General features: G+C 37.8%; 1 protein-coding gene across 11 annotated transcripts in view; it reads left to right on the plus strand.

Annotated features, from left to right (window-relative positions):
* The window catches only part of DMD (dystrophin), a 2,108,520-nt gene that overhangs the window by 949,359 nt on the left and 1,136,899 nt on the right, over window positions 1-22,262 (plus strand). For 10 of the 11 annotated variants that reach the window (XM_075916549.1, XM_075916586.1, XM_075916651.1 and 7 more), the window contains 4 exons: window positions 5,384-5,554; window positions 12,239-12,418; window positions 14,216-14,344; window positions 16,439-16,609. In XM_075916549.1, coding sequence (XP_075772664.1) covers window positions 5,384-5,554; window positions 12,239-12,418; window positions 14,216-14,344; window positions 16,439-16,609 — 651 coding nt within the window. The remainder of the gene's footprint in view (window positions 1-5,383; window positions 5,555-12,238; window positions 12,419-14,215; window positions 14,345-16,438; window positions 16,610-22,262) is intronic. The other variant, XM_075916539.1, reaches the window with a different exon arrangement.

The following is a 22,262-nucleotide window of genomic DNA, read 5'->3' on the forward strand; positions in this document are numbered from 1 at the left end:
TCATTCATGTTTATCTGTTGTGCCTGGTAGAAATAATTTTAGTGAAAGAAAGCTACCAAGGCTATGAAATACGGTATTTCTATATGCATGGAAACTCTTCAGTTCCCCTAACTGCATAGTCTAATGTAAGGGAAATATTCTGCAAAATAATTTCTTTTAAGGAGAAAAATAGTGTGTAAAATAAACATCAGGATTGAAATATTTGAGTCCAGTGTACCATCCCTGGAAAAACAATTGAGAATTTTGTTTAAATTAGGACTTTGTGAATTGGACTTAAATGTATTTTCTCATGCTTATAGGTATACTTAATATGTACACCCCAAATCAGGAGAGATTTCCTATTGAAAACATTATTTAAGTGCATTCTTAAAGTTAAGTATATGTTTAAGTACCATCTTAAATAAAGATGGGCTTAAACATATGCTCAAGTGTTTTTCAAAACTGGGGCCATACACTGTATAGGCCTAATATGGTCAGGACAAATATAGTTGTTAAATTTTTAGAAATGAAATATATTTTTTTACAAAAATATGCATAGCAATAAGGACCAATAACTCATGATCCTTGGGGGCTAGAAAAAAAGTGTTTGTGTCCCAGTTGAGAGAGTTCCTTATCTTGCCATGGAGAAAAATTCCTATTTCTAGTCCTAATGGGTCTTGTTATATCAGATCTCAAACCTGCCACTGGCTCGGAAGTGAATATTGTCTATCCAGATTCTAAGGCCAGTATAGTTTGGGCTTCATGGGAGAATGCTACATATGTGGAGGTGAGGAGAGAGACGGAAAGAAGGAGATAATTTCCAGGCATATCTTTTTTAAAGTGGCATCTGTTTTAAGCCCCTCAATGGCTTTAAAATTTAGAAATGGGCTTCCGAGAGATGAGTTAGTAAGGGGAGTGGAGGAGGTTTAATGTGTTACTTGTGTATCATTGTCACATGTGGTGCATGTGCGTTGGTTTATATGCGCACATATATTTATAAGAAACATATCTGTCTCACTCATTTAGAATGCTTTGGGATGGCTACATTACTTGGGAATGGCTGTGCAGAGTTAAAACCCACTTGACAGTCAAGGAGGAGTGGAGTTACCACCCAGCCTCTGTATTATATCAAAGGGTGCCGAACCATGTGAAAGGAAATGGGATGACCAGTCCATTGAGTGCGTTCCCCTGTCCTCCTTGAGACTCTTCACACACACTCAGGAAAGAACTATAGCAGGTGTTCCTTCTGTCACCAACTCATCACCATCCAGGAATGTGTCTTAAAGGCATAAGAGGGTCCTTTGTATTTTATGTCAAAATATTTTCAGTTTTATGGAGAGTTCCTCTTAACTACATGATTGTATTTCCCCTCCCAGTACAGTTTGTGAAAGATAATAGTAAAAGTAAAATTGAACAATTCCATAAAAAGAAAAGCTTAAAAAAAGCTCATAAACATTGATAATTAGCAGTTTTTAGTGTAAATGGAACACATTCTATTTGGAGTCATTGTATAAAATAAAAGACCTTAAGATGGCAGTGTTTCCCATTTTTCTTTTAAAAAGAGAGGTTTAAAAAATTGATATTAATAAAGAAGAGGAAATCAGTATAACAACTTTTCGGCATAGATGGTATATCTCTGAATCAAATATTTTTTCCTATTATATAAAAAATACATAGAAGCAAAAGGCAAAAATGCAAAGTTTTTTATGCATGTATAATTACTGTATTCCAAAATAATTACAGCATATATTCATTTTGTAAATTCTTCACAATATTTAAAAATACAATTTATATAAATACACAACTTCCTAAGTCCTACAAGCCTAAAAACCCCCTCAAAATTAGTTTTTTTTATAGCGTTCCCTAACAGAAAGCAGATTTGTTCTATTTTGGACAAATGGCTAAAGGGACAAGTTCTAGAGTATACTTATGTATGAATAACTACAAAAACATTATTTAAAAATGTTATGATTTCAAAGTCAAGCACTCATTAGTTAGGATATATCACAATTAAGTCTCCCCTTGTAACTCTGAAGCCATTTAAATCACAAGGGAAGTCTGTGGCAGGGCCTGGAATAGAACCCATGTTCCCTGGACCTTAAATGCAAGAGAATTTTCTTTTGCCGCATACAACTCCCCACCTTGTTTTCTTTCCAACCCATGCATTGAATGAGATAGATGTCTTGTAGGAAAAAATATATGATAACACAGTTGAAGACTCTGTCATTGTGTATATAAACAAAGGGACTAAATTAAGGTTGCAATCTCTGAATTCAAGGGAGAGCATGCTACATCATTTGCCTAACTCCCAGGCTACGTCTACACTGGCCCCTTTTCCGGAAGGGGCATGTAAATTTCAGCAGTCGTCGTAGGGAAATCCGCGGGGGATTTAAATATCCCCCGCGGCATTTAAATAAAAATGTCCGCCGCTTTTTTCCGGCTTTTAAAAAAGCCGGAAAAGAGCGTCTAGACTGGCCCCGATCCTCCGGAAAAAGTGCCCTTTTCCGGAGGGTCTTATTCCTACTTTGAAGTAGGAATAAGACCCTCCGGAAAAGGGCACTTTTTCCGGAGGATCGGGGCCAGTCTAGACGCTCTTTTCCGGCTTTTTTAAATGCCGGAAAAAGAGGCGGACATTTTTATTTAAATGCCGCGGGGGATATTTAAATCCCCCGCGGATTTCCCTACGACGACTGCTGAAATTTACATGCCCCTTCCGGAAAAGGGGCCAGTGTAGACGTAGCCCCAAGGTAGGAGTATGCTAAATATTAAAGATTGTGAAGAGCACAAAATTATTCACACCATTTAGAATAAGAGGCGAGAGTAGACTTTATGGTCTCCTTCTGGCTTTGGACCAGTGTTCCCGATAACCTGTGTGGCCTCTAAGGACAGATTCACATGTCACCCCACTGATTAGCAGAGTGCCTACAGGTAGGTTTTTTGTTCCTACTGGCAGTGTACATTGCACATGCCTCGGTACGTATAAAATGTATTCCACGCATATGTAGTGAAAAAATCCACACATGCATGCAAAAGATCAGAGGGAACATTGCTTTGGACCTATACACTTTACTGTAGTCTAAGAGGTTTAACGTCTTTCCATCCAGGGCTTCAACGTCTTTCCATCCAGGGCTTTAATTCAAGGCCTACTATGTAGGAAGTTCTATTGGACCTAAGAGCAAACTTAAGATATCTGGCATAGATGGAGCTTAGTAGAGATGGATTGTTTTGAGATATTACTAGCAGGGCTATGAAAAAAGCTCTGACTAGTGTGTGGAAATGGCCATTTTCACAGGCTTATAACTTGGCCTCATCTGCGTGAATTTTTCTGAGGACAGCAAAAGCTACATTTCTGATCCCAGGATGACCTCCTTCCCATATTTCAAGCTTCAGCTTCAAATTCTATGTACACTAACTGTTTTCAAATAAATGGCTGGAAAAATTACTTCGGTAAAATCACCATTTTTCTACAAACATTTTTTTAAAATATACACATTCATAATCAGCATGAAGCAAACAGCAAAGATTAAAAAAAATGTCATCCAGAACATATACCATTAAGCCAAATTATATGGGACTGAATGCAGGATATTAGAATGAAAAGTATTAAGCAATGTTAATGAAAGTTGTCTAAAAAAGCTCCACCTGTGATATGTATAATGCTCTTTTTTTCACTAAGGGATCACTAGTAACAAAGCGGTGCAATTTAAAAACAATTAACAATAAAACTTGGGATACAATTTCATTTAAACAGTAACTGGTCAGCAGAGAAATTCTTCATTCTCATTAAACATCAGTGACCTACAACTGAGTTCTAAGATATCCTTCTTTGATCACTTCTCTTTGTACTTGGGGAAAACAGACTCTTAATTTTCATATTTTGACTTCATGAGAATTCAAGATTGTTCTTAATATCAATGGTATAGAAAAGCATGACAAACTAATTTAAGTATGTGTAAGGAGCATAAATTAAATTACCTCTTTATTTTTCAAACTGTTTTCTCCATTGATGAGGTTATTTATATTTAGGGATGTTATTAATCCAGTTCTCCAGGGTTTACCTTAACAAGCAGTATCCAGTTTTATCCAAGAATGACTCCTTATGGAGGTGAGATTAGTACAAAGGAATAATAGGTGAGGAGAGGGAAGGGTTCTTCACATTGGTGTGGGAGATGGGCTAGTAGAAAGGATACTTTCCCAGGATATTTGGGTTCTGAGACACCTATCAATCACCACCTCTTACTGTGAATAAGCCTCATCTGTGCCTGCAATGGGTGAACTCCCCAACTCTATCAGCGGTGGCAAATATAAACAACCCCTACACAGGTTCCACTTTGAAGTTTATTGACAGGCAAGCTCCACCTCTTAAGCTCTCCAATCATAGCCCTAGACCATCCAGCCTTGTTCTACTAGATACTTGCAGTATTCACAGGTTTGCTGATTCCAAAGGTCTCTACACCTCAACTTAGAAGTTTTACCACCGATCACTGTAGTTCTTGGTACAGAGCACTTAAATATGTTTATAGTATAAATAAATAATAGTTGATTTAATAGAGTATAAAGAGTCTAGTGATTTCAAGTATACATCCAAACGGAGAAATGTCTTGTACTAATGGTAGCAGTTACTCCATTTGCTCATGTGGTACAAATCTGAGTGGTGGACTGAAAGGTTCAACCCTACTGATAACACATGTGGATATCAGTATGATGCCACATGGATGAATTTCTATCTTATGTTTGTGTAAACCCTATACACACATTCACACACTCCTGCTCGATCAGGAAATTACACACTGTTAAAAACATTAAGAAGGTTAAAAAGTCAAGCACTCAAAAATTAGACAATGCCAGAATTAAAGTTGCCTATGCAACCTTAATTTTCCCCATGTTGTGTAGAAATTAGGCATTGATACATTTTTTTAAAATTACATGATCATATTGTGCTTCTATGTGCATGCAATGGATGGTCCTTGGTGAGCAGCTTTTCAATGTTTTGTTTTATTATCCTTCTATAATGGGTGATCCCATATGTTATTTAATGTACACACCTCAAACAGTGATTAGCACACAATATTACCATTTAACATGATACATATGTCTTCCAATAGGTGGCGTATGTACCTTTTAGTTATATTCCCCCATTCTGAGGTGAACAGTTGAGACTTAATTTGTATAAAATTTCAAAAGTAAATTGTGATTTTTGTCAGTATAGAAACATCTTAGATAAACTAATAAATAAGCAAGATGTTATCAGTAAGTATAAATGATGAGAGGAGTAGGAAAGATATACAGTTTATCGTAAAAGTACAAACTACAAGGCAGACATATAGAAAAGTGAGAGAGACAAGCCACTGGTACAAATGAGTTTAATGAAAGAGTTAAAAATCCACATATTTTTCTTCTGCAGGTGACAGAAAAAAAACAAGAGTTAGAAAAATGTTTGAAATTGTCTCGGAAGCTACGAAAAGAAATGAATGTTCTGACAGAGTGGCTGGCAGTGACAGATGCAGAATTGACAAAGAGATCTGCGGTGGAGGGAATGCCTACTAATTTGGATGCTGAAGTTGCCTGGGGCAAGGTAATAATACAGAGTAGTGTATATTTAATTTAACATTTAGCTTTCTTTAATATGCACAAGAAATCTAGAAACCTGATTAGCTGAAAATTGTGAATAACAATGTTACATCATCATGATAACACTGTAACTTTAAAAGATTTTAAGTGACATGTGTGACGGCGCATTGGGGGTCCCCCGTCTCCTGCACCCCGAAATGGCACAAACAGACTGCACCAGCCGGTGGAGTAGAGGAAGTTTATTGCCTCTCCAGGATACAGCACAGCACAGATGGAATCGGGTCACAGAGCTGGGCTAGGATGCCTCAGGCCCCCTTGAGTTGGGGGGAGACTGGGCCCCTAACTCCAGCTCCTCTCCCTAGGCTGTCTCCTCCATGCTCACAGACAGCCAGCCACCAACTAACTAACTTCCAGCCCTGCCCCCCAGCCAGGGCAGCATTCCACCTTCCTTTGTTCCTCTCCATGGGGGGTGTCTGGCCACTGGTTTGCATAGTGACTCATCCTGTTTGGCTGGGTCCTGGTACCCACGGCAGCCAGTGGGGCCACCCCAGAGCCAGCAGCATAGAAACCAGCCAGGTACCCCCACTACGTCACAACATGTTATTGCATGTATCAGTAATATATTAAACCTGTCTATTCGCAATCATATTTTAGTGAGATAAATTGTTATCACCGTACAAGAGTTTTAGTTTAGGGTGATTTAAATCAATCAGTTTAATCGGTGACATAGCATAAATTGTTTAACCTTAAGTTTCCAGTGAAAAACTTGGGGAAGGGGAAGGATGCTATTTAATAACATTAAAGAGATTTGAAATTTGAAATCTATAGCTATTCCAGAGTCCAATTCGACTGGAACAATATATCATATATTTCTATTTTCTCATGAATAAGAGGCCCATTGACACTCCCTTAACTGTGAAACTCACTGGAAGTATCTATATCTGTTTGAGTCATTATTTGTGGTTTTATTCTCCTAACGTAAGGCCACTGTCATTATTTTTAGAGTTAAGCTCTCACAGCTTTTAAGGTGCGCATTCAGTCGAGACAACATTTTTCACTATAATTTGATCTGGTCAAAGAAATTGCAGACTGTGATTTCATGAGCCCAGCAGAAACATCAAAAATCACACAACATATATGCCTGCTAAAATGTATCTGATGGTGAAATAAATAACCTAACATAGCAAACCCTTTATATAAGATAAATCTTCTTTGAAGATAACTCCCCAATCTAACTGATCAAGGCCAAACTGAATTACTTGAATTTCTAATGCAGTCTTACAGTCCCAGATAAAAGGACTGAAAAATATCAGTAGAATAAATATTGTTTTATACATGTTCAACTACCCTACATCATAACACCAATTCTGTTGTTGTTGAGTTTTTTTGTTGCATATGTTCTAGTTTTGCTTCATACTTGTGACTCTCAGACCTTTCCCTCTTGCAGTAATACTCTCTCTGAAACTAGGGCTGTAAATAAAATAAAATAAAATAATCTGAACTACAAAAGACACTAAAAATCATACTCAAAAACTATAATTGAAGTGTGGAAGTGGTATAGAATACACCGAACCCTTTCAGCAAAATTGCAATAAAATACTTGTGTGCACAACAATTGAATATTTTAAATAGTTGGCTTGTCTTTTACAAATAACTATTATTACATTTTAGTTGCATCACATTTAAAATGCAATTTTAGAATAATAGTGCATATTATTAACCTACTGGTTCTAGGAGATTGTTTTAGGTACACATGTAATACAAGTGTAGATTATGTATAGTTATAGTGAAATGTATTGAATATTAAACTACATTTTATATAGGGACTCAGTGTAAAATAATACCATCTGATCGGTTGCTGTAGGCTAAACTGCATATTCGAAAATGGTGCTAAAATCCCCACCCACAATCAGGAAATAAGATCAAAGAGTGAAATAGATATCCTCAACTGGTAATATTCCAAGTCACTCCACTAACTCCTTAATAACCACTTTACCAAGCCATCAATTAATTAATTATGTCATATAGATTATCTTCTGCTTATATGTATACTTGGTAATCATAGGTATAAAATAGTATAACTATGATATTTCTACCATTTAATTACTATCAGTGTGGCCAAATAACAACATGTGAAAAACAATTATCATTGCAAATATGATAAAATCTGATGTAAAAAGTGTGTTCAAAATTTTAGCAAAGAAACTGTACAAAAATTCAAGTTACTAGTGCAAACTATATATATAATCTTCTGATTATGCCTGTATCAAAAGCTTAAACTAGTTATTCAGTGACATGCAAGAAACAAGGCAAACTCTGAAACTACATTATTATATATAAATTACAGAAGCATATTGGCCTTCTTTCCTTTCTCCTCCCTCCTAGCTTTGTTCAATTGATCTGTGCCTTAAAAAAGTGAAAGATCTTAGAGAACTTAACCTTGTATTGTAGATATATATGGACGGTATTGTTATGTACTGCTTGAGAAGAGTGCAGTGTATACAGGGTTAGAAGCAAGACTTAGTTTTGCCCTCTCCCCTTTTTTTAACTAAAAATATGACCTGAACTTCTTTTCTTCATTTGAAACATTAATCTTCTAGTGGAATAGGCCTACCTGCCTTACTAATCAAGTGCATAGGAGGAGGAATGCTTTGAAAGTATTTCTTGTCATCATCCTACAATATACAATACTTTTTAACTTTTTAAAAGTATCATCATGCATCACAGCAAGAGACATTTGAGAATGTGGTGGTGGTTGATGATGATGATTTTAAATTTATCACTAATTTGTTAAACCACCATTAATGTTTGGTATTTTTGTGTTTCTTTACTGCTTTTTTCCATCGTGCAGTCTACATACTATATAAGATTTCATGAACTTTTGATTAATCCTGTGATTTCATCCTCCATAGCAAAGGACAAATGTCAAATTTTCAAGGGGAGAGGTATGTAATCATGCAGAACTAGTTTGCCTATGACCTACCAGTCCCTAGAAGAAAACAAAACAAATAGAAACAAACAAGCAAACAAACAACCCCCGTTTGTTAATGTTGAACTGTATAGTACATTTCCGCTGAAATGGGATTGTAGCTGAATTACCATCTGCATATTTCCCTGTGTGCTCAAGGAAGCCAATTTTTTTTCCAAATAATTCTGATGCGTACACCCTTGAAACAGGTTAAATGGAAAGGTTTGCATTTAATTTATTTTAATTTAACTACTGGATGAACCTTAATGCTCCAAAAGTTGCATAATTAGGGTTTGAGGTCTGCTGATTAGTACAGTTACACAGTAGGAACTTCTTGTTATGTCTTACTGCTGCTACAAACAGGTAGATTATTAATTTTTTTTCTTCCTAAGACAATCAAGAAAGGAAAAAAAAGTTCATTAAAATTTCATACAAGAGAAAATGTGCTGAATGGTTGAACCAATTGAACTGTAATTAAAGTAGAACCAAGCCTGTGTTACTGTTTCTGCTAACCTGCAGAAATACTATATGTATTGCATATTTTCATGAGCAAGTGATGCTTTTGTGGTTAAATTAAAAAGATGGTAGGTAGAAAATCTTGGCTTCAAATCCAGCCTGAACCAAAAACTATTGTGTGACCTCAGATGAGTCACTTCACCCCCTTTTTACTTCAATCAATTGAGTTTTAAAAAATGGGTGAAAATAGCAAGCCTTTGCTGAACTGAATGGCAGGGTTTATAGTCCCATCATTGTCAGGAAAATTGGGGACTTTGCGATTCTGGTCAGAATAAGTTCATTGGGTAATTTTATATATCATTTTAAATGTAAGCATATAATGGGAATGAGAGCACCAAAGAGCTGTTGGGAGGCTGGGTTGTACCACTGTGGGAATATTTAGGGCACCCATATTTGATCTTCATTGTTACTGTTAGAAATTGGCCATTTAGGAAATTTTAGACTGCAGAGTGCAATCCTAAGTGACAGTGTTTTACAATAGATAGAGCTAAGAAGCTTGGGTTACAGCTGAAAAAGACTGCATTGTATGTAAAACTATAATATTGCTGTTTCTTTAGAGTTGTGATTCCTTAATAACAAAAGTACAGATATTTTCACTTCTCATAATGGTGATTTGTGTAGTGTTTTCATAGATATTTTCTTACTTTAAAATTAGCTTTTTGGCCTTTGTCTCTAATGTCTGAAATTAATAAAACTTCTGCACATCATGTAATTTGGACAGCTTGCATAAAACTTTAGAACCATGTACTGTAATCAGGCCCATATGCGGGGTGTGTGTGCGCGCACATATGTGTGGACGCATGAACACACACTCCCATAGTCCCCCAAATCAGCACAAGGTGGCTCTGCAGATGTCTTCCTTGTGGTCCGCAGTTCAAGATGCAGCAAAGGAGGGTACAGGAGCAGGCTGGGGAGGGTAGGCTGTCTGGCCAGGGGGGACTGCTGTTTCCCCAGCTAGTGGAGGAGCAAGGGGAAGAGAAGCACTTCTTCCCCACAAGCCAAGTTGCACAGTGAGGCTTGGGGATTTCTCTTTTCCCCTTCTCCTCCCCAAGGCTGTGTCCAGACTCAGGGTTTTTTTCGAAAAAAGTAGCCTTTTTTCGAAAAAACTTCACCTGCGTCTAGACTGCAGCCGCGTTCTTTCGAAATTAAATCGAAAGAACGCAGCTTTTCTTTCGACGGCGGTAAACCTCATTTCACGAGGAAGAACGCCTTTTTTCAAAAGTGCTCTTATGAAAAAAGGCATTCTTGAATGCCAACAGGGTTTTTTAGAACGAGAGCATCCAGACTCACTCGCTGCTTTCTTTCGAAAAAGCGGCTTGCTTTTTCGAAAGTTCCGCTTGCAGTCTAGACACTCTTTTTCGAAAGAGGCTTGCAGTCTAGACATAGCCCAACTGGGAAGCCGGTGCTGGTGCTCCAACGGAATTCATCCAATGTGAGCAGCGGGGCGGCGGTGCCTAGGACTGGCACAGGGTGTGAAGGCAAGTAAATGCCTCCCACCCCCTCATGCCCAGACCTCTGCACCACCAACCCCCTCACACACCATCATCCTGCTGACACCCACACCCTCAGTCTGCTCCTGCATCCTCCCTCCTGCCCAGACTCCCTACTCCCAGTCTGCTCCTGCACCCTTCTTGCTCCTACATCCTTCCTTCTGTCCACACACTGCACCTTCCCTTGTTCTTGACCCCTTCCCTGGCTAGATGCCTTACTCCTAGTCTGCTCCTGCATCCTAGCTCTCATCCAGACCTTGCACCCTCACTCCCTCCTGCACCCCACCTCCTGCCCAGATCATGCACCCCCATTTTTCTCGCTGCACACTGAACCCCCCATTTTTTTTGTCCCAGACTGAGAGCCTAAGGGTATCAACAAAATCCACTAACCCTGGAACCTCAGAAGAGTAAATCTGGCCTATGGGAAGCCCCAAATGTCAGATTTCCCTGTCCCTTCCTCACCCCCGATGGGGCTGGAGTGCCAGAGGAGTTAAGTGTCTCAGTTGGGGACCACACCAGTGAGTGTTGGGGTTTTTTGGAAAGGTTTTGTTTTGTTTTTTTTGTTGTTTGGGTTTTCTTGCTTCTCATTTATGTGGTCCCAAACTGATTTTAATTAGTTAATTAATTTTGGGTCAGAGGCCCCCTGACTCCAAAAAGGTTCCTCACCCCTGCCATAAATAAAGAAAACATGGGACCCTTTTGTGTTGGACATAAATTAATATTTTACTTTATTTAAAATGAAGTTTGATAAACTAACATGAGAACATTGACGTGCTTAGTCTGTTTAATAATTTAAATTAATATTTCCTTTCTTACTGGTTAAATTAAACTGTTCTCCCTAGCTGCAGCACTAGCAAAATGTTTTGGGCATAATTATGCAACGGTGAGTTCTATTAGCAACTGGTAGTCCCCGGAAATGTTTGCATTGAGCCAGGTGGCCCACTGTTTGAGAACCACTGTGTTAGGGGGATGCAGAGTACTATGTTACAGGGTTAGGTGTGGGGTTGGTGGCAGCACAGCAGGGCTAAGAGAATGGCACCCTCCACCCACAAGGAGCATCCTCGGCCCAGCCCCCTGGCTGCAAGCCCTGTCCACACTCACCTGGCACTGGTCTTGTGGAGCAGGTAGAGCAGCAGCATGCAGAGGTGTGTGAGAGAGTGGGGGGCCATGGTGTCCATGCTGCCTGCCATGATTACAGAAGGTAATTTCTATAAAACATTTATTACTGTATAACTTGTTAGTATGTTAAAACAAAATCATTTTACCAATCACTGTTTCCACTCAAATATTTCATTAACCTCTTTTATGCATACTTATTGTGTAACTATTTTGAACTCATTTCTATTTAAGAAAAAATTGTTTCACATTTTCAAAAAAAAGCACTCCCCACACACAGAAATTCCTTCATATGGGCCTGGTAATGGCAAGCATTACATGTTCTTTGGTCAAAAACTACTCTGAGGACATGAAAAATATCTTTAAAATGTCTTTAAAGCTGAAAGAGTCTGCTTTAATTTTGGACTATTTTGCATGTAATAGTATAATAGCGAGCCAGTAAAAGTGAGTTTCCCCCTATTAATATCCTGTTTTAACATTTTGTGTTGTACAATCATAGTGTGGGGGCAAAAAATATAATTTTTGATTTCTTAGCATTCTGTTTCCAAACTGATCTTTCACATTTATTAAGTAATCATTGTGGGTATACTTTCCACAGGCAACACAGAAGGAGATTGAAAAACGCCAGCTCCATCTAAAGAACATCAGTGATCTGGGAGAGGGTTTGAGACCAGTACTGAAAGAAAAAGAAGGTCTGGTGGATGATAAGCTCAGCCTCCTCAAAAGTAACTGGATAGCAGTAACTTCACGAGCTGAGGAGTGGTTCAATCTGTTGTTGGTAAGATACAAAGTATTTGTGCTTTTAGTTCACCAAATCATACTAAATCTAAGTATTTAGATAGGTGTGGACACCAATTTTATTGACACAACCCAATTACATTGCATATTTAGGCACCTTAGAATATAGGTATAATGGGCTATGGCGTCACCGGATTCTCTGTCAATATCTGTACTGACCTCAGTGGAATTTTGTGCATAATGCTGACAGGAAGAACCGAACAAAACCTGGGATCTCTGGAGTTTAGTGCTTGAGCCTCTGCACTTGAGTTATACTTGAGCTGGCTCTTAGTGAAGGCTGTAGAATAAACTCATTCTTTATCTTTCTCTATAAATGGTCTAAATAGCACTCCCGGTACATGGAACAGCACACCACACCCAGCAGGTGTGTGGAGTACATGTGCAGAATAACATACAGAGACCTTCTGCTAGCATCATTTCTTTTCTGCCTCACTAAAGCTTCATTCCAGTGGTCACCAACCAGTAGATCAGGATCTACCAGTAAATCTTGGAGCCTCTGACAGGTGACCCTGACTGGTTGGCTGGGAGGCTATCAAGTGCTGACACTTCAGCTGCCCCTCCCCCATTGCCTTGCTGCTCATGCCCAAAGCCTCAGAGCTGCCTCCTGGGAGCCTCCTCCTTGTTGTGCAGAGTGGGGGAGAGAGAGGCAGGGGGGCATTGGTGTCACTCTGTCCCCCTCCCCTGTATCCCATCTTCACAGAGTGAGGAGGGTGGGGTCTTGGAGAAGGGGTGGAGATAGGGGTATTTGGGTTTGAGGTAGATCATGGACTGACTTAAATTTAAAAAGTGATCTTGTGCTTTAAAAGGTTGGAGACCACTGCTCTATTTTGTGCTCTGCTGTTAAGTCAGTGAGGCAAACAGTCAATATTGGGAAGAGGTAGTAGCTTTGGGAACTGGTCAGCTCAGCTCAGCTGGATAACTCTTTTGGCAACTCTCTGCAACTATGTCGGATTATGGAAATAAGATAAAAAACTGAAGTTCAACTGTGCAGTGTCATTTTCTCACATGAATAATAGGGGTGAGTGTATGAGAGAGAAATTCTGTGTTTTAGATGCTGTACTTTACAAATATAGGGATTCATAAAAAGATAAGACAATAATCCAAATTTTCCAAAAGAAAGCATTTTAAAATTCTTCCTTAGCCAAAATGAGGAATTTTAAATAGATATTCCATTTTCTTATGAAGAGGTGGCAGACTAAATTCACTTGCAATAAGAAGAGGCTTTAATCCAAGTCAAATAAAAAATAATTTTGAAATAACAGGTGACTTTTCAGCATTTGTAAACTTCATTCCATGATGAATAATGCCTCCTCCGAAATAGCTATTTTGGACACTCCACTGCTGCTACTTTGAGATAGCTCGTCCCCTAGGCCAATCAAAGTAATTACTCCCCAGTGCTTCCTGGGGCTCCAAACTGAGGTAGCAAGTCCACATAAGGGAAGTCTGCCTTGCATTTTCAGGCTCCCCTGTTGTGTAGTCGCGCTATTTCGAAATAAGCTGTTTTGGAGTATTTTTTTCCGGAATAGTTTATTCTTAAATAATCATGCAGTGTAGACAGCCTTTCATATGTCACTATTGCTCTACCCGAATGCATATAAATATGTATGTATTGCCATTGAATATAAACACACACACCTACTTATTTCAAAGAGAGTAATGTGGGGAAAGTAATTATTTTTAGATTTATAATGTATGTATGATTTCCATGATCATGACTTTCTTTTATTTCAGCTCTGATTATTTTTAATATGGGATACTTACTATTTTCTGCATACAGGAATATCAAAAACACATGGAAACGTTTGATCAGAATGTAGCTAACATCACAACCTGGATGTATCGTGCTGAAATATTATTGGATGAATCTGAAAAACAAAAACCTCAGCAAAAAGAGGAAGTTCTTAAGGTAACACATGTAGTTTTCTGGAAAGCATTTATAATATTTATAAAATTTATAAAAACAATATACATCAAGCTTTTTACCGTAGAGGTTTCAAAGCGTAATCATGAGAGACAGAGACCATTATTTTTCTCTTGACAAAACTATCTTGCAACAGCTTATAGATTGCTCACTAATATTGTAATGAATAGCAAAAATAAGCCCTGAAGTAGGAAAAATAAAATGCATTATTTTAAGGGTGGGGACTTCATAGTGAGCAGAACACTTATTCTTAAGCCTATCTGTGCCAAAAACCTCTTCTCTCAAATGCATTTATCTTTTCCTCTCTTGCCTTCTTCTATGAATCATTGTGTGCTTGCTATTCATATCATGATAATTTTTTATTTTACCAAACACTGAATGCCCTGGCAACATAGCATTACAACTGAGAATAATTCTAGCTGAAGTGGTTTATCATTTATAGAGGTGATATAATGTGGCACATATGATGTATTGGTCCCCATTGCAAATAACAGATCAAGGGCAGTATTTAGTACTATATTATCAGATCCAATTCATTAAAAATGGACAAACGTTGTATAGCATATGAGACTCAGCATTTTCATGCTTGAGGCCAATTTTTTCTCTAATATTTTCCATCTACGTGAGGAATATTTTTTTCTATGTACAGTGAGGCATGTGAAAATGTACATCACCAGTAGAAACAAGTAACCTAGATGTGGGCACTCTGCTAATCATCTGGGTGACATTTGATTCTCTCTTGAGTGTCTACCCAAACACACAGCTTACAGGGAACACTGCGCGAGGCTGTGTTCTGCCTTGTGTTATACTCTATATTGATTGTTGTTCCCTGAATGAATTTGTGACATTTATTCACCCAGATACTTGACTGTGCTTTGACACATGGTCATTACGTGCTAATTGAGGAAGCGTTCGCAAAATCTATATGGGACTGTCTTGCTGACTGTAGTGTGATAGTTTGTTAAAGCAAGACTTCACAAATTTCAAGGCAGCCATTATTTTCCAACCAACATTTATTCCAAAAATACATCAATGCTTCATAGCATTGATCTTAGCAAGATTACAGGGCAGTCTTTTTAATATGATAAGCAATTTTGCCAATGTAAGTTATAAAGTACAATTATTGTTTTCATTAATACAGGCATAACCTATTAAACAAAGACATTTCTTGTAGACAATGCAATGCAAATCCTAATGCCTAATTATGTTTCAAATGTCGAGTGTTTAGCCTATACATACATACTTTTGCCTGTTTGGGACAATATCTTCAAGGTTCCAGTAACAGAAGCAGGTGATTTCACTCACATTCTCTATTCTGGTCATGAGAGCACATGTGTACACACATACATTCACACCCAATATTTTATATTATCACTTTTTAACATAGCATTTTTTGTGAGCGATACTATCATAGTGCAACAGCGTGAATAGAACTATTTTGTAGCATGTGAATTTACAATGCTACAGATGCTGAAAACTTCTCCTTTGTTATTGAATACCTCCCTATAATCAGGAAGGCTTATGGTAAAAAATAATAAATCTGTGTCCCAGGTTCAAAATCATTAATCTGTGTTTTCCAGAATTATTTGTAGTTATTGAAGAATAATTTGACAATTCTTTTCCATGAAAAGCATGCCCCCCACAAAGGTTTTTCTTTGCATAAAAGATTCATGTAAATATTGTTTACAGTATGTTTACCTGGGCTAGGACAAAGATTAGGACACAGGCTTTACATTTCAAGGACTCCCAATGACCTATAAAAATTATTTCTCCCACTGAGTATAGTAGTATTGCAAGAAACAGCTTCTCTAGAAAAAAGCTTGCAATATATTCACCATAATCTTTCAATAAATGCTAATTTAGATAATTAATAAAGTGTATATGTATATTCTGTCTAAACCTCAGGGCTACAGAATCAGGATTGGTTATTCAGAGCTCCCTTACTATAAGTGCACAGTCACACAGCTATCTGAATTTGCTTTTTTATTTTTCTCCCTATTCTTTTGCACACTGTGTGTCTCTCTCTCTCTTTACATTTATTACTAACTTCAAGCCCTGTCTCTTGCTCATGGACTGTAGCGCTTAAAGGCTGAGCTGAATGATATGCGTCCAAAGGTGGACTCTGTGCGTGACCAGGCAGTAGACTTGATGACAAACCGTGGAGATCACTGCAGGAAAGTAATAGAGCCTAAACTGTCAGAGCTCAACCAGCGATTTGCAGCCCTATCACAAAGAATTAAGAGTGGAAAGGTAGGAGGAACTGCTCCCATGTGGAGACGCATGCTAAGTGGTGCTTTACAAAAGTGCATGGCCATGTATTGGGAGCACCATATTTCTCTCCCACCACCATTTTTCAAAGGAACAATTAAAATTATAGAATTAAAATGTAAATATTAAGAATATGGGTGAGTTAGTGTGGGAGGGTGTTGCCATTTCATAAATAAATATTTTTGAGAGCTTGTTACTCATCTTTAAAAAGGTGTTTAAGAATAAAATGAACCATACAAGGTATCTACTCAGGAGCAACATTTATTAATATACATATTAAACATAAGAGACATCTGTTTCCTTTTTAAATTATAAGGAGTGAAAACCTTGCCCCACTGAACACAAAATTTAGCCATCGATTTCAATAGAGCTAGAATTTTACCCCGAGTGCAAATTAATAGCTGTGGATTATACCAATGTGTAAATTTTTTCTTCAGCATGTATATCACCATTGGACTCCTGTGATTTTTCTGTTCCTCCCACAATTTAAAATGGTCTTTTTATTACTATGATTTTTTCAATTAAATTTATCCAAGCTTTTTCTTTCACACTCTGGCTCAACAAAGTTCATCTATTGCGAGTCATTTTTTACCAACATAGCTTGGACTACTCATCTGTTGAAAAGATTCAGAGGGGTAGCCAAGTTAGTTTGTAACAAGAAAAACTTAAAAAACAACAAATAGTCTAGTAGCACCTTAAAGACTAATAAAACATGTAGATGGTGGTATGAGCTTTTGTGGGCACAACCCACTTCTTCAGATGACAGATTGAGATCATGAAAGCTCATGATACTATCTACATGTTTTATGAGTCTTTAAAGTGCTACTAGACTATTCATTGTTTGTTTTTCATCTGTTGAAGTTAGGCACTGCTTTAAATACTTTGCTGAATGTGGGTTCAATGTGGAATTGGTCATTTATAGTCAAATTTTGGTCGGGTGTGTGTCATGGTAAAACATGGCTGAAAAATGACCTAATCTGCCTCCTAGGTAGCAGCAGGGAAAAGGAAGCAGGATACATTCCCTACTCCAGGGAAGATGGACATGCAAGGACAAGGAATAGATGGAACATTCTCTCTTTCAAACCTGAATTCAGATTTTGGTGTAGATGTCCTAATGTGTCAGGAAACTTGTAATCTTAGACTTATCACAGTTTGTTACTCCCATGTGGGAGAATCAAGAAGCAGTTTGTAATTCTGAGACACAATCTTCCTCCCAGGCTGCAGTGACCTGCTGCCCCTTATTCCAGGAAAACTGGGTAGTCACTGTCTAGTCCCTGGGTGGCAAGTTATATGGGCCTAAGGTGTCTGCTTTCCACCAGTATTCAAAGAACATGGGCCTGGCTCGACTAATGTTTGAGCTTATATTTCAGAACTATCCAGTCCAATAGGGGGTCTAGCTCCAGCAGCAGCGAGCGCTCACCCTACCTCTTCCAATGTCAGCTCCACCCCCTCCTAAACTTTCCCTGAAACCCTGGTCTTGCCTCTTTCCATTTCTGTGCCTTTCCTGAAGTGACGTCGGAAACTGGTTGGGCAGAACAGCTGCCCCCGTTGACCAGTAGGCCACCCTGCATCTGTGCCCCCCCTGGAGCATGGGGTCTGGTCTGGTCTGTCCTGTGGAAGAATGGCTCTCCTTTGACTTGTTCTTGACATCACCAAATATTATACAAATCTGGTACCCATAGTCTTGTCCTTTGGTATTAAACACAACAAAAACTTGCAGTTATAAGTGATATACCTGGGAGGTTTTGGTATGGTTTTAAATACGTACCTGCATTAAGACAGAAGCTGCATGGTAAAGAGTTCTTAAAATTCATCTTTGATTAAAACCATTATGCTTTGGGATTTTTATCTCTTTAATCATCCTCAAACCATATATGATTACAAACTTAAAAGGATTTAAAGGCATTAAGGACTGCAGACATTTTAAATAATGGGCCTTAATAAAGGGGAAGAGATTTTAACAATATGATGGTGGTTAGTACTATATTTATATAGTTGTCATATTATATTACTTATGGTCTAAATAAATTTTCTTAGTGGGGAAAAATAAAACATAAAACAATTAAAGAACATTGAAGTCCTGGCTCTGGTAAAAAAATTAATATAAAATAATCATTGGAATTTATAATTCATAGTTTTACTCTCATCATCTCAAAAGCCCCACTGGGAGCATGGAATTTTTCCCCTGGTTGAAAGGACTATGGGACTTGCTCCCAAATGTGATCTGCTGTATGCTAGGGCTTATTGTTACCAAGGTCTTATGTCTCTGCAGTAGCTTCCTGGAAATCAGACATTATTATTGTCATGCTATCAATGAAACTCCAGATTGACTAAAAACCCCACAGAGAAGTTTTTTGTGGTATTCAAAGGAGAAACAATTGCACAGAGAAGAACTAAGACCCTTTCCACATGAAAGAAGAGAGATCCACGTAAAGTTGTCGCCTTTATTTTCAAGTGAAAGGGAGAGATGATTATGGCTGATGGACCAAATTCTGTTTTTAATTCTCCCTAGGCCAAGTCTACACTGACACATTACAGTGCTGTAACTTTCTGGGTCAGGGGTATGAAAAAACACCTCAGTGCTGTAACTTGCTGTGCTTGGAGGGATGTGCCAGTCTGAAGCAGGCTACAGAATTGGGAGCCGTACTCCCAACACTGTTAGCAACTTTCTTTGTTGAGATGGTTTACTGGGTAAACCTGTGCAGCACTCATGCCGTGGCGGCACTTTCACTTTAAAGCACTGCCAGAGCTGTGCTTTGAACTGTTAAGTATAGACAAGATCTCAGTGACCCTCACCTATTAACATCCCTGGACCTCATTCCGTGTATCACAGATCTAATTTTAACTTTATATAGTGAATGAGTGTCATAAATGTAGGCGAAGGAACTAGAAAATTAATTCTATATTGCAGTCGGATGTAGCATGTCTACCCAAGGTATGTTAATCTGAGATTTCTTGGAAAGATCCAACCCCTGTTCTATACGTGACTATATATGTGTTCCACATTTTGTCTTCATCTTTTATACCATAGATACATTGACTTTTAGAGAGTGCTTTTTTTTTTTCATTTGAAGCTTCCTGGTAATAATATAGAAGTTTTATTTTGTAATATAATAGTTTTTTGTGGCTTGGCCCTGCAAGCACAGTGCATTCCTCTTTGGAAAGCCATTGCTCAAGTATAGAATTTGTGGGTTAACATAGCCTTAACTGTTATGAAGTTTTCAGATATGTATATCGGGACAGGAAAGAACCTCACAAGAGAGATCTTTTGGGGTCACGCATCAATCCTTCCTGAGTGATCTTATAAATAAAATGGAGCAACTTATTTGACTACTCCTGTATCTCCCAGGGACTGAATCCATGTCAATAGGACCTAATGATATCAAAAGCACTTGAGAAATCTAACAGTATCACCAGGATAATTCTTCTTCATCCATCATGGTGGATGACCAATGATTAATGTAATCAACATATTCTTTGTGCCATAACCAGCTTTACTATAGTTTATTGCTAAAAATTGAAATAATTGGCCATAAGAAAGGCATTGCCATGAATGATAATTTGAGAACTATAGACATAGTAATTATGATGTGTGTGCTCTTTACTATGCTATTTTGTCTTTCATAAGAAGTTATTGAGTCACTTTTCATTTCTTGATTATTCAACATGTAACTTTCAGTTTGTGTTATTTAAATCAGGATTTTTGTAACAGTGTTAGCTGACAAAAATCCTGACATGAAATTTATGGGGAAAAAGTGTTTGTGGGCTTCTCAAAACTGCTGTAGTTTGTTTTATAGCCTCCTATTTTAGGAATTAATAATGAAGTCTCCCTTTGATATTAGGAGGTGGAGATTTGTTCAGAATTCATAGAGCTGAGCTCATGGCTTCTCCAGACATCAATGAGAGATTAGACCTCAAAGCTATTTGAGCATGATGCCCTAGTGGGGGGCGGGGGGAGAGAGGAGGAATCAAAGCATACTTCATTTCATAAAATGAACAAGTGCTAGCAATTTCCTGGTTTTATTATTTCTGAAGTGAAAGATACATTTTTATTGGAGTGGTTTCTAATTATGTCACTCTTCAAAGATGTGTAAAAGTTATTTCACAGTCTACCCTGACCAAGAAAACAGTTGTTGTCAATGTTTTAGTTTGTTCATTTGTTTTTAACCTACCAAGGTCTTTCCTTTGCTATACTGCAGAATAGCACGTGTTTTCTTTATAAAAAAATCTTTTATTTTCCTATCAGTAGTTGTTAACATGAAGTTGAAAGAGATTAATCATAGGTAGTATGAATATATAGCAAAATAAATTCAACATAAGGTTATCATATTGAGTCTCTAGAAGAAGTTATATAAATGCACACTGCACAGCTGGATCATATGGTACATGAAAATGTTCTAACATACTAATGAGAAAAGCTAAAGTTTTATAACTGCTTTCAGAATGCTAGTGTAATCTGTATTTTTTCCTATCCCCACTGTGGTTGTCTTAGAAAAGCTTAAGAGAAAATTCTAAATGGCTGTGTAAGAAGCAGGTCTAAACTTCTAATACTTTTTTTCATTTTGATCATTAAGGTAGAAGGGTTGTAGGATTGGTATGGAATATTACATCTTTAATTGATTTAAATGTTAGAGGACCTATAATAAAATGTGTTCAACTTCTTCCAAATGTAGACTTAATCTCTTTAGTATGTGATCAAATGCTTTTTTTTTCTGGCTGAACACTACATTTCTGAAGTAACTGGAATTCCTGACTTTTCTTTGGAAAGCTATTTCATAATTAACTTGACCTCAGTGCTTCCTTTAATCTGCATTTTCCGGTGCACAGTTTTATTACTTTTACTTACAAACTAAGCCATAACTCTTCAGTCTTGGTGATTTATACTATCCATATAATTATCACATAAGTAGTCACATAAACACAAATGTATTCGTTTTACAAGCCAATGTAATATGAGTTATATTTCTATCATTTTTCTCTGAGTCACATCTGTGTGGCATATAGTTAGTCAACCATTGTGTGGCATATAGTTCTGGAGGTGCAGTCCTACCTTTGTTCTATAAGGGAACTGTCCTCTCATTATTTATACTACAGTATAGAGGTTCAAAACCAGATCAGGACACTTTTGTGCTAGGTGCCACATATACTCACAGATTAGCTCTACACTGCACCATAACTCAAAATAAGATACGCAATTTAAGGTATGCAAATTGAGTATCTTATTTCAAAGCTATTTCAAAATAGCTTATTTCATCAAATTTCTCCACAGCACCAAATTTTGAAATAAAGTGCTATTCCGAAATGTTCCTTACTCCTCGTAGAATGAGGTTTACAGGGACGTCAGAATAGCGAGCCTGAAATAATAGGCTTTCTGTGAAGACATGGGATAACTATTTCAGGATACTCCAGTATCCCAAATAGCATTGCAGTGCAGACGTACCCACAGAGACAGCACATGCCATGAGAAGCTTACAATGTAAATAGACAAAGACAGACAAAAGATGAGATGGGAATAGAGGCACAAGTATGTGAAATGTCTTCCCTAAGATCCCACAGCAAGTCAGTGGCAGAGTTAAAATTTGGAACCCAGCAGTCCTAGACCTCCATATGGTGTCCTGTTCACAGGACCATGATG

This window comes from Pelodiscus sinensis, chromosome 1 (genome assembly GCF_049634645.1).
Source record: "Pelodiscus sinensis isolate JC-2024 chromosome 1, ASM4963464v1, whole genome shotgun sequence".
Classification (NCBI taxonomy): domain Eukaryota; kingdom Metazoa; phylum Chordata; order Testudines; family Trionychidae; genus Pelodiscus; species Pelodiscus sinensis.